Source organism: Mesocricetus auratus, unplaced genomic scaffold (genome assembly GCF_017639785.1).
Source record: "Mesocricetus auratus isolate SY011 unplaced genomic scaffold, BCM_Maur_2.0 Super-Scaffold_100676, whole genome shotgun sequence".
Lineage (NCBI taxonomy): Eukaryota > Metazoa > Chordata > Mammalia > Rodentia > Cricetidae > Mesocricetus > Mesocricetus auratus.
This window is the reverse complement of record NW_024429266.1, coordinates 34,898,577-34,911,765: the sequence shown is the minus strand read 5'-3', so window position 1 is coordinate 34,911,765 and position 13,189 is coordinate 34,898,577. Positions and strand designations below refer to the sequence as shown.

The 13,189-nt window shown below is 41.7% G+C and overlaps 1 protein-coding gene across 12 annotated transcripts in view; it reads left to right on the top strand.

Annotated features, from left to right (window-relative positions):
- Abl2 (ABL proto-oncogene 2, non-receptor tyrosine kinase) overlaps positions 1–13,189 on the top strand; it is an 87,779-nt gene that overhangs the window by 63,098 nt on the left and 11,492 nt on the right. For all 12 annotated transcript variants that reach the window (XM_040737360.1, XM_040737359.1, XM_040737356.1 and 9 more), the window contains 5 exons: positions 4,362–4,657; positions 8,428–8,700; positions 10,120–10,204; positions 11,493–11,670; positions 12,091–12,275. In XM_040737360.1, coding sequence (XP_040593294.1) covers positions 4,362–4,657; positions 8,428–8,700; positions 10,120–10,204; positions 11,493–11,670; positions 12,091–12,275 — 1,017 coding nt within the window. The remainder of the gene's footprint in view (positions 1–4,361; positions 4,658–8,427; positions 8,701–10,119; positions 10,205–11,492; positions 11,671–12,090; positions 12,276–13,189) is intronic.

Here is a 13,189-nt window from a genome sequence, read left to right as displayed (position 1 = left end):
TCCTTGTGTTGACACTGAATTGTGACCAAGACAAGATGCAGTGCAGAACTGCCTCTGAAGACAGCTAGAGTCCACAAGTGAGGTCAGGAACTGCCTCTGAAGACAGAGTCCACAAGTGAGGTCAGGAACTGCCTCTGAAGACAGAGTCCACAAGTGAGGTCAGGAACTTGCATCCAGAATGTCAGCCGGCCTCACTTAGCAGCACTGCTGTTTAGTTTAGCAACATTTTCACTTTTTGGAGTAAGACTTTGTGTGGTGAGAAAGTGCTTATATGAGATGCATGGTTATTGTCTTGTCCAGCTCACAGTTGCACTGGCCTAGGCAGCCAGCTGTTTCTATGGGCTGGTGAAAGAGCAGTTAGGAAGGGTCTCTCTCCTGCTGCAGTATCTTTAGAGAGTGCCAGTTCTTATGAAAGGAAATAGCTAAGAACATGACCAGATAAAATCTCTCATTATTTTATGAACACCAATGAAAATAGTGGAACTTGAATGAGAGAATAAGAGCGAGGACATTCTCATCTTTTCAAAAGCACATGGATTAGACTAGGCTAGTCTGCCTGCACTGGGCTTTTGTTTTTGTTTTGTTTGTTTGTTTTGGTTTTGTGGGGTTTTTGTTTGTTTTGCAGGGGTTATGAGACTGAAGCATCCCACTGTGAGGAAATGCATTTCAAAATAATATTTAAATGAATTTATAACCAGTGGTTATTTCTCAGACAGATACCTTTGATTTATAAGGTTCAGAATGAAACATGTAGTGGAAATGATGATACTAAGACCATCAGGCCTTCCCTGACTATGAGGAAATATTTCTGTATAAAATTTTTATAAATATTCATTAACTTTGGAACACCATGCAAGGTAGGCACATACTCTGCTGAAGAGCTACAACCCTAGATTCAACTTAACAATTTTTAAGTGCCATCAAGTTCACTAAAAGTTCCTTAAAACTGAGTTCTTAAAAAAGTTTTTTTGCCTGTATTTATCTATGCCTTTTGCCTGACTTTATGCATGTATACCACGAGTGTGTTTGGTATTCCATGAAAGTCACAAGAATGGTTGCATCTCATGGAACTGGAGTTACAGATGGTTGTGAAACACCATGCGGGTGCTGGGAATTTAGCTTAGGTCCTCTGGAAGAGCAGCCAGTGCTGTTAAGTGATGAGCCACCTCTCCAGCCTCCAAACCAAGTTTCTCAGACTGGGGTACAGGTATGTTCAGACAGTGTGCATGCATACACTCTTAAAAGGCATAGGGGAAGTAAAACTGCAGGCCCTCCTCTGGTTGCATGAGACTTTGGTTTATTGGCGGCAGATGTTGGAATAGGTATGCATGTGGAGGTTACGGTTATTTTTACATAAAGTTTGAGGCTAAAACAAAGGACTTCCGAGTCATGTTCTGTTGTGTGGTAGTTCTATACATGGCACTGTTTGCTGTGTCCCTGTTTGCAAAGCAGTGATTAAGAACATTATTGACTAGGTTAAGTTTTATCCTCTGGGTTTTCTAGGATAGTTCACCATGGAAACATTGACTAAAGTCTTATTAATTTCTCAGTTACTAGTTATAGCAGCCGTTAGTATACTGCTCAAGGACTGGCCCCTTTATCTCATGATTGACAATGGTTTTCCTTTAAAAACTATAGATTGATTTTTATATCAGTTTCTTACTAATGAAAAGATGTCATGCTAAAGCCTCATTGTTGTGTTATTATATTAATGAGGCAGGATCTCCTATAGCCTAGGCTTGATCTTGACACAAAGCCTGGCTAGCCTTGAACACCTAATCTTCCTGTCTTTACAGTCCAAGTGTTAGAATTAGAAGTATATGACATCATGTCTGCCTTTGTATAGTTTTAAGGAAAAGGAACTATCCTTTAAGGAGAAAATAATACTTATTGTTAACTACTGTTTTGAAAGTGATGGTTGACTTGAATTAAAGAACAGTTAGGGGTTGAAAATGTGGCTCAGTGGTTACTAGTGCTTGTTGATTCTGCAGAGAACCCTGGCTCACTTCCTGCACCCAGTCGATCACACAAAATCTGCTACACATGGTACACATAGATACACACAGACAAAACATACATATACACATCAAATAAAATAAATGTTTTGTGTTGAATATGTGTCTTTTGCTTGAAATTTCAGCTGTTTTTTTTTTGTTTTTGTTTTTGTTTTTTGTTTATTGAGGCAGGGTTTCTCTCTGTAGCTTTGGAGCCTGTTTTGGAACTTTAGACTAGCTAGCCTCAAATTCACAGAGATCTGCTTGCCTCTGCCTCCTGAGTGCTGGGATCAAAGGTGTGCGCCACCACTGCCTGGCTGAAATTCCAGCATTTTGAAATACTGAAGCCAAAAACATTGTTGGCCAGAGTGGGCTACAGAGTTGAGACTCTGTCTTTAAATAAAAGTTTTGCAGAAAACACAGTATTGCATATCTGTAAACAGGAGGCAGGATGGCTTGAACTCGGGGAACTGATGCTATCTATCCCCCTGGATGACAGAGTGAGACCCTTCCCATACCAAAAATAAAAAGAAAGTTCTTTCTAAGATTCCTGTACTGTCAGGATCAATGTCTGCTTCCCTGTCTGTTTCCATTGTAGTCAATAATTCCAGAGTAGAAAATTCCAACTAAAGGGGGGGGCAACCCCCATTTTTTACTTTATCCTGATTTTGATGGTCTATATTAAGCAGTTTTATTTTTGTGTTTAAGGAAGCAGCAGTGTAAACACACACATACAAACACACACTCTCTTAAGTTTTCCTAGCAAATTCTTTTCTTTTGTACACAGGTAGCCACTGTGCATTTGTGGATATCTGACACCATACCAGCCACTCATGTCTTATTATCTGCATACAGTGTGTAATATGTGCATATATGAGTTCCTGCACAGACCTCTGAGTGCTTTCTCTCATATCCAGGTGTCTCAAGTGAAATAGTAGGTGAGAATAGAAAGCCCACATTATGATAAACATATAGTGTAAGCCACAGGAGAAAGATAGATGGCTACTGCAATCGTCTGAATTTTCCCTCACAGCTTTGGTCTGGTATCTTCTAGGCCCTGTACTATAATTGATTGGCTTCTTTCTGCTCTCTGGCACAAAGATAGCAAGTGTGAACTGTATAGAAAAGCTTGTATCTCTTGGAAATGAGAGCCTCAAGCACTGCAGAGTTCTTAGATGAACATTTGTGTTACCATCGCTATGTTACTTTGTTTTGACAAAGAAGCTTCTGGTCTATGCTGCAAGTATGGGGCAAAGTGTGTATTGAAGTCTAAACCAGATGTTTTCCATTTTAATAGCAACATAAGAGAGTGAAGCTGATACCAAGATTCACCAAATGATTTGGATTTGGGGTTCCGACTTTCCAGTTATTTTCTGTTTCCACAGGCTAATTTTAGAGGAATGGGAAAGAGTGATTCATTCTTTATGGGAAACAGGAAGGAACTTTGAAACCCTGAGTTCTGGAAACACTTGTGCTTTGAGAGTCTTCACTACCCATCCCATCCTCTAAACAGTTTTTGTGCTGAAAACTCTTTGTTGGGTCTGGAGTCTCGGGGTTGTTGGGGCAGGAGGTGTTTGCTTACGTTGATGGCTTGCTTACTTTGGTATCATCTGAAATTTAAGTAACTTTGCATTTCAAATGTCTTGTTCCTAAGCTTTTGTTATCATTAACACTGTATGTATGTATGTATGTATGTATGTATGTATGTATGTATGTGTCATATCTTAAAAGTGAAAGTAAATTGTATTTACCTTTTGAAGAGTGAGTACTATCCATGTGTTAGTATATGTCTATAATCAAGGATTCAGGAGACTGAAGAAGGGTCATGAGTCCAAGGTCAGCCAGTTTAGGCTACATGAAACTGTCTTAAAAGAAGGGGTAGGTGTGTGGGCTTGGTAGGGTGGTTCAGCAGTTAAGAGTGCTTCCTGCTCCTTCAGAGATTCAAAGTTCAGTTCTTAATGTCAATATTGGATAACTCACAGTTACCTGTCACTCCAGTCCCAGGGAACCCAACACTCCTTTCTGGACACACACACACACACTCTCTCACACATTCTCACATACTTTCACACACACTCATTTTCTAACCATTTGAGTAAACTTTCTATACTAACTTTGTACAATACATAGTTTCTAGAAAGACATTTGAAGTGGCATATTGTCCTTTAAAAACCTATACTGTCAGAAACCATTTCTTGTTATGCTCCTGTGATGTAAGCTACAAAGTGGAGACTAATCAGGATGTTGATAAGCAAATACCAAAGTTCTTGGTTCATTTTTCAGTGAGGTTGAAGTTTGATACTACACTGCTCAGTCTTAAAGAATCTTAACGTTTTCCCTTTCTTTCTGTGATGTCTTCATGGCTAGGTGAAAAACTGCGAGTCCTTGGTTACAACCAGAATGGAGAGTGGAGTGAAGTTCGCTCCAAGAATGGACAGGGTTGGGTGCCAAGTAACTACATCACGCCAGTGAACAGCCTGGAGAAGCATTCCTGGTACCATGGACCTGTGTCCCGCAGTGCAGCGGAGTATCTCCTCAGTAGCCTCATCAATGGCAGTTTCCTGGTTCGAGAGAGTGAGAGCAGCCCGGGGCAGCTGTCCATCTCACTCAGGTATGAGGGACGTGTGTACCACTACAGGATCAATACCACCACAGACAGCAAGGTAAGACCTGTCAGCAGCCACCTGCGCATGTAGAAATGTATGGAACAGGGTTAAAGTAGAACATCATTTTTATGTCTGATGGAAAACAAAGTATTTATTTGGCATGTAAGAGCTTCCTTTTTTCAAAACAACTTGACAATAAGGTTGAAATTATAGAAAATTAATAATTTAAAGGTGAGCCATATTTGAAAGTGAGGAATGAAGTGATGTATACATGTTAGTTATTTTAATCATAAACACAAATACACCAAGTATGTAGAAACAGAAGTTATAAATCAACTCTAATCTCCATTAAATTAGGAGTTCACAGAGTAAGAACACAGAGTTTGGAAACCGGTGTTTCTCATTAGTATGTGTTAATATGAGTAGATCACTCAGCCCCTTAGAAACTTGTATGTTGGTGTTGAGCGATGGTGGCGCACGCCTTTAATCCCAGCACTCGGGAGGCAGAGGCAGGCGGATCTCTGAGAGTTCGAGGCCGGGCTGGACCGACAGCCTCCAAAACAATACAGAGAAACCCTGTCTTGTAAAACCAATAAATAAATAAATAAATAAATAAATAAATAAATAAATAAAAATGAAACTTGTATGTTGGGAAGCTTGATCTCAGTAGTGCGAATGTGTTAGACTGGAATTGTATAGGACTGGAGGGATGGCTCTGGTGCTATGAGCGCTGGTTACTCTTGCAGAGAACCTAGGTTCAATTCACAGCACCTATATGGTAATTCACTATATATAACCCCAGTTCTGAGAGAGCCAATGTCTTCTTCTGGCCTCCATGGGCACCAGGTATACATGTGGTGCACAGACATGGACAAAACACTCATACACATGAAATAATAAAGTAATAGTAATTAAATTTTGAAACAGAAATGGAACATTAATCGTAAGGCCCGAATTTACATCAGTTTTGTGGCCTGAACTTACATTATTCTATTGATTGGTTGCTTTAGGTTGAACCCCTTTTCTCCCTCTGTATGACATACGCAGTAGCAGGGAAGCATGGGTCTTGAGCAAGCAAAACTGCTTTGCCTTGTAAGTGCACTATTTATTGACTTTGAGACTTTACCTAAGTTTCAGTTTGCCTGGTGTTGTGGTGATGTTGATTTAGACAGGGTCTCTTTGTGGACCACCATATGGACCATGCTGAATTTGAGCTTGTAGTAGCCATCCTGCTCGGTCTTCAGAGTGCTGGGATTATGGGTGTGCACCACACTGCTTTCCTTTGTCTACTATTATTATTTCAGTTACTTTTGAGTTTTTTTAATGACTCATAATGTGTTGTATGTTCAAGTATAAATGAGTTTGTACATGTGGGTGCAGTGCCCATACAGGCCAGAATGGGACTTCAGAAGAGGCATGGGTGCTGGAGACTGAACTTCAGTCCTCTTCGAGAGTGGTATGCACTTTGACCTCTAAGCTGTCACTTCTGTCTCCTCCTTGTCTGTTATTAAACCCTGTTTTGTAGGGTTATTGTAAGGATTAAATGAAGCAATTTTTGTAAAGTTTAATAGCTGATACTAGTTTTCTTTCTCTTTTTTTACCATTATACAAGCGTAGTATTTTCTGTGGCCCAATTGAATGGAATCAGTTTGTAATGTCACAAGAGATCCAACAGTTATTAGTTGTTTGCCTCTTTGACAAATACCAGAGAGAAACAGTTAACAAACATTTATTTTGACTCATGGTTTAAAAAAGTTGAGTCTGTTTCCAGCGGCTGTTCACCTCCTAGCTACCAAAAAGGGAGCAGAGAGAAGCTCACTGATTGGACTCCCCAGCTGCAGATCAGCCAGCCCTTCAACATCTATCCCCTAACACAAGCACAGCAGAAATGGTCGCACATATGTGCCAGACGCATTCAAGAGCGTTGACTCACAGCCACAGTGTTTGATAACACCAAACTGGAAGTCCCAAGCAAAGTAATTGATTAATGAATTGTGGTATATTGTTAAAATAGAATCTCCTACAGAAACAGAAATTAACATGATGTTCTGTACACAGGTCCATAGGAAACTGTGGCCTGCTGCTACCATATCACCGTGTTTGTTTCTGTAGTATCTGAAGCTACTTTCTATTTCTAAGCAAACCTGAGTAGTTGCTTCAGAGACCCTGTATAGCCCCAAGCCTAAGAAACCTGTTTTCCATCCCTTTTCAGAGAATTTTTCTGGCCTCTTTGATAGATGAGTTTCATACACTTAAAGTTGATTGACAGAGTACTGTTTGCCAGTGGATTGTGTGGAGGAGTGTGAGAATGATCGCTCATAGCTATGGGTTTTCTGTAGGGAATGATAAAAGTGCTTCCATAGAGTTGGATAGTGGTGGTTGATCAGCGAGTCTTGTAAATGTACTGAAAGCTGTGGGATGGAAATCTGTAAAATACTGAATTTTACAGCATGTGAATAATAGTTTAATAAAGAGAACTGACAGAAAACAGGCACTAAACACATACTATATTATTTCCCATATGTGCAGTTCAGACAGAGCTAGTCCTCCATGCTGTAAGTGTACATAGTGGAAACTTTTGCAGGAGTGAACAGCTCGCTGGCAAGGGTTCCGGGTGCTAGTGACGTCACGGTGCTCTTGGTTGATTTTGTGAAAGACCACTAGATCTCCACTTACGAATTATGTACATTTTATATGCAATCAAATAGCTTTTTATTTGTTTTAAACAGTGGTTTATTGTTTGTTTTAACATGATGGCACATATCCTAATCCCAGCACTTGGAAGGCAGAGGGAGGTAGATCTCTGTGAGTTCAAGGCCAACCTGGTCTACAGAGCGAGTTCTAGAACAGCCAGTGCTACATAAAGAAACCAAAAAAGAAGAAAGATAAAGCCTAAGACTATTTCATTTTATACTTCTTACTAATTAGCACAAATTAAAATAACTCTAAAATCCAATTTTATCTCTTTTTTTAATGGCCTAGACATTTAAAAGAGGTTGTAAAAATAAAATTTATGATTAATTATATGATTAAATAAAAATTATACCCATATAGCCTCCCAGTATCTAAATCAGTGGCTGTCAGTTTATGTTCCCTGTGGATTATAAATCCTACTTGACTAGTTTAGGAGGCAGATTCTGATTGTCTGTTTTAATCGCTTCTCTCAGGTTTGGGTGGTACAATCTCTATTGTGGCAGTGTCTTACTTTAGCACAGGCTGACCTGGAACTCCTGGTGTTCCTCCTCCAGAGTCTTCTGAGTGCTAGATTACACATTCTGTAGTCTTGCTGCTTAGAAATATTCTGAGGCCTAGTTTACCTGATGTCCGTGCAGCTGTGTTGGACGTTCTCCTTCAAGGCTAATTTAGAAAGAAGAGGAAGGATGCTTAAATTGAGATTAAGCTATCTCCCTTGCCCTGATCATTAACACTCACTCCGCTTTAATTACGGTGACCTCCTGGAGCACTAGTAGCACTAACATACACCACCTGTAGTCCCTGTGCCTTATAGGGGGAAGTAGAAGCATCCTAAACCAAGGCCAGCCAGGACTATATAATGGAGACCCTGTCTCAAAACAAGGCAACAACAAAAACAAACAAACAAAAAAACCCAGGTCAGGCACAGTGGTACACACCCTTAATTTGAGCTCTCTGGAGACAGAGGCAGGAAGATCTCTGTGAGTTCAAGGACAACCAGGGCTACATAGTTGAGACCCTGTCTCTGAAAACAAACAAAAGTCCTCCTGTCTTCATATCTCTAGGTCGGTGAAATGTGTGCTTTTAAACGTGATCCCTTCTTTCCTGGGGTGCTGAGTCTCCTCTCTCACCAGGTGTACGTGACTGCTGAGAGCCGTTTTAGCACCTTGGCAGAGCTTGTTCACCACCACTCTACAGTCGCTGATGGGCTAGTGACCACACTGCACTACCCAGCACCCAAGTGTAATAAGCCAACCGTCTATGGTGTGTCCCCCATCCATGACAAATGGGAAATGGAGCGAACAGATATTACCATGAAGCACAAACTTGGGGGTGGTCAGTATGGAGAGGTTTATGTTGGCGTCTGGAAGAAATACAGCCTTACGGTTGCTGTGAAAACACTGAAGGTGGGTTGCTAAGAGCTAAGTTCCCAGGCATGTTTGTGTGTGTACTGAGTCACTTGGAAAGATCCGTGTGCCCTTCTTCAACTTTGGAACACTCTCCACCCACTGGTGCCAAACACTTCAGCAAATTGTGGTGATTAACCCTAGTGCTGTTGCTGACAGTGCAGGGGCAGATTGTTCACTGCAGTACAACCCACGTGCCTCTGGGAAAGGCTCATCTCTGGAGGCTGCTGGTATAGATCGAAGTGGGGATATAGAAGCAAATTATAAGTTCTGCCAAGAACAACCCCCCTGCTGAACAGACTGCTCCAGGCAGTCTACGAATCACAAGCTCCCTATTTTGGTCTCTGTTCCCCAGCCTTTTGTTTCTCCCTTCTGCCTCCTTGCAGTTAGAGACACCCTTTTTAGTTAAAGTAAAAATGACAGGGTGTCACTAAGTAGTCTAGGTTGACCTTCAAAGTCATGATCCTCCTGCCTCAGCCTCCAAGTGCTGAGCTTACAGGTATACACTACTATACCCGGCTAGATCACTTCTTGTTTTTAAATACATAAAAGTTCTTTTCCTGATCCTACTGTCTCTTTAAGCGTCCTGGTATAAAACCATAGTTGTCAGTCATTCATGTGAGCTGCTCTCATGGTGTAGTCGGCCCTGTTTACAAAGCATATTCTGAATGTGAAGGAAGCAGTGAGGCCTTGTACATATGCGTTGTTCCTTAAGAAACACAGGATTGGGGCTGGAGAGGTGGCTCGATGGTTAAGAGCGCTGGCTGCTCTTCCAGAGGTCCTGAGTTCAGTTCCCAGCAACTACATGGTGGCTCACAGTCATCTGTAATGAGATTTGGTGCCCTCTTCTGGTGTGCATGAAGACAGAGTGCTCATGTAAACCTTTAAAAAGCAACAAACACACAGGATCAAATCAGTCTCAGCCCCTCTGTTGTGAGTTGTAAAATGAGGGTGTTGAATTTTGCTTACCCTTTTTATTTTTGCTCAAATGTCTGACACTGGATAAATTCAAGGGCAGTATTCTTAGTTGTTCCTCTGTAGAGCACAATAAATTGTAGTAAAATTCCTTAAGGTAATATGCTGAAATACTCAAATAATAATCCCTTTTGCTTAAAAAAATTTATTTTATGTGTATGAGTGTTTTGCCTACATTTTTAGTTCACCACATGGGTACAGTGCCCAGGGAGCCCAGAGGAGAGCATCAGAGTCCCTGAAACTATGAATGGTTATGAACTACCATGTGGGTGCTGGGGACCAAACTCAGGTCTTCTGCAAGAGCAACAAGTGCTCTTAACTGCTGAACCATCTCTCAGGCCCTTTTGGTTTTATACTGAAGTAGGCTTGTGAGTTGACTTAAATGGATAGGAGGGAGATTTGGCCTCCTTTTTGTTTTTCTTATCTACTTTCTGCCTTTAACAGGAAGATACCATGGAGGTAGAAGAGTTCCTGAAAGAAGCTGCCGTGATGAAGGAAATCAAGCATCCTAATCTAGTACAACTGTTAGGTAAGAACCCAAATCACAGATTCCTCAGGCCCACACTCCCACCCCAGCACTTTGTTGTTTTCAGATCGTGTTTTTGCAGATTGTTCTGTTTTGTTTTAGCACCGTGATGGCTAGACGTGCATTGATTGTATTAAAAGATACCATGAGCTGGGGGAGAGCCAGGAAGCGCCAAGCACTAGGCTTAATACTGCAAACACACATAATGATGCGAATGCACACACATCCCTTCTCATTTATTTAATAAACTGTTTTATTTTATATGTATGCATGTTTTCCTGTATGTATTTGTCTGCAGTGCCCAAGGAAGCCAGAATAGGACATTGGATCTCCTGAAACTGGAGGTGTAGGTAGCTGTAAACCACCCTGTGGGTTCTGGGAATCAAATCTAGGTCCTCTGGAAGAACAGCCAGTGCTCTTAACCACTGAACCAACTCTCCAGCCCCTTTAAAATTTAATGTGTTTGGGTGTTCTGCCTACATGTGTGTCTGTGTCCCACCTATGTGCCAAGTGCCCTTGGAGGCAAGAGGAGGGCATTGGATCCCCTGGAATTAGAGTTACAGATGGTTGTAATTTGCCATGTGGATGCTAGGAATCAAACCCTGGTCCTCTGGAAGAGCAGCCAGTGCCTGTAACTGCCTAGTCCTAGCTCCAGCCACAGACTGATTGCAATGTGTACGCTGTCCGGTTTGTGGTTTTCCCAGGTTCAGAGTTCACAAGCATTCAAGATGGCATTAAAAATTGTCATGAAATATTAAGAGACTTTTAAGCAAAGAACCACTGAAAAAAGTGAATTAAAACTTGTGGCTGATCAGTTTATTCAAGCAGAAAATGAATATGCTGCAGTGGGTTAGTTTTATCTGTTGGTGCTACAAAGGGGCCTTTGATTAAATAGTTTCCATTTTAAAAATTGGGCCTACTTGGTTTTTGGCAAGACAGGGTTTCTCTGTGTTGCTCTGGATGTCCTGGAACTTACTCTGTAGACCAGACTAGCCTTAAACTCACAGAGATCCACCTACTGGGCGTGGTGGTGCATGCCTTTAATCCCAGCACTTGGTGAATCTCTGAGTTCGAGGCCAACCTGTTCTACAAAGCTACAGAGAAACCCTGTCTTGGAACCCTCCCCCCCCCCCAAAAAAAGAAACTGCTTTTACTTCACAGGCAGACTGGAAAGGTCTGTGAAGCTGCAGAGGACAGCATGGCGAAGCAGACTCTTACCAACCTGCTTGTAAGTTTTTGTTGTATTTATTTCATAGAATGTGGTGAAGATTGTCAAATTGTTCTTGGTCAGGTGTGTGTACCCTGGAGCCGCCATTCTACATTGTGACTGAATACATGCCATATGGGAATCTGCTTGATTATCTCCGGGAATGCAACCGTGAGGAGGTGACAGCAGTTGTTCTACTTTACATGGCGACTCAGATCTCTTCTGCCATGGAGTATTTGGAGAAGAAGAATTTCATCCATAGGTGTGTAAAACTGCCTATTGCATGTGACTAACCACAAAGCTGTCTTGCTTGGCATGAGTGGGAAGGGGATAGTTTACAGAACATTTCACACAGAAAGTCATTCTCTGTTACAGTCTCAAACCAGAAGGCTGTTTGCCTAACACTACATCCAAGATCCTTTTCCTCCACCTAGTGGCCACAGTTTTGAAGCACCATTCTGTCTTAGGAAAGTGTTTTAAAGTCTTCAGGGAGGGTCCAACACCTTTATTCTGAACAAATGGTAGAAATTTTCGAGTTTTTGTTGGTGTTTATCATGAAGTATTAGTGTTAGCTAGTATTTCCTTATCAACTCTGCCTGTAGCATGAAGAGCCAAGACTAGAGTGCTCACACATGTCTTTCTCGCCGTCAACTGGACTAATGCATGGTTCTCTTTCACATAGAGATCTTGCTGCGCGGAACTGCCTAGTGGGAGAAAACCATGTAGTAAAAGTGGCCGACTTTGGTTTAAGTAGACTGATGACTGGAGACACCTACACTGCTCATGCTGGAGCCAAATTTCCTATTAAATGGACAGCGCCTGAGAGTCTGGCCTACAATACCTTTTCAATTAAGTCTGACGTCTGGGGTAAGGCTGATACAACTTCTTACATGTGCCTTATTTATTTATTTATTTATTTATTTATTTATTTATTTAGCATTAGCCATGGCCGACCTGATAGTCACTATAGTCTAGGCTAAAACTTGGCAGTTCTTCAGCCTTGCCTTCTTGAGTGAGGACCATAGGCATAGGTCACCTTGCCCACTTAATTCCCTTAGTTCTTCAGAGCCCTTCCCCCCCTTAAGATTTATTTATTAGTATGCAGTGTTCTGCTTGCGTATATGCCTGCAGACCAGAAGAGGACACCAGATCTTAGTACAGATGGTCATGAACCACCATGTGGTTGCTGGGAATTGAACTCAGGACCTCTGTAAGATCAGTTAGTGCTTTTAATCTGGGAGTCTGGAGTGAGGCCAGCCTGAGCTACTTACTTAGAAAATTGAAAGCCAGCTTGAGGTATATAGGGATGGGATATAGTTTAGTGGTAGAGTACTTGTCTAGTTTGGTCCAAGACCCTGGGCCATTCCCCAGCATGAAAATCCTGTAAATGTTCAGTGGGCACGGTAGCAGATGCCTTGTACTCCAGTGCCCTGGATCCTCAGATGCTCAGATCCTCTGAGCCCTGCCTGGACAATCTGATGAGACTCTGCGTGAACAACAGCTAAGTAGCTTGGCTTGGTAGTATAGGCTCTGATCTCAGCACTCAGGAGACTGAAGGAGTAGGGAGCACAAAGGTGGAGTACAGGTCAGCCTGGGCTATATATAGTAAGTTTTAGGCTAGCCTGGACTATGTAAGAGCCTCTCTTTAGGAGAACAAACAAAAAAGACCTATGCCTTGAAAAGGAGTCCAGTCTAAACCTCACACTGCACTGGAGCTCTAACAGTCCTTCCTCTCTCAAGCTTCCTGCTTTTTGTGTGAGTTCTGCTCATTTCCAGAATTG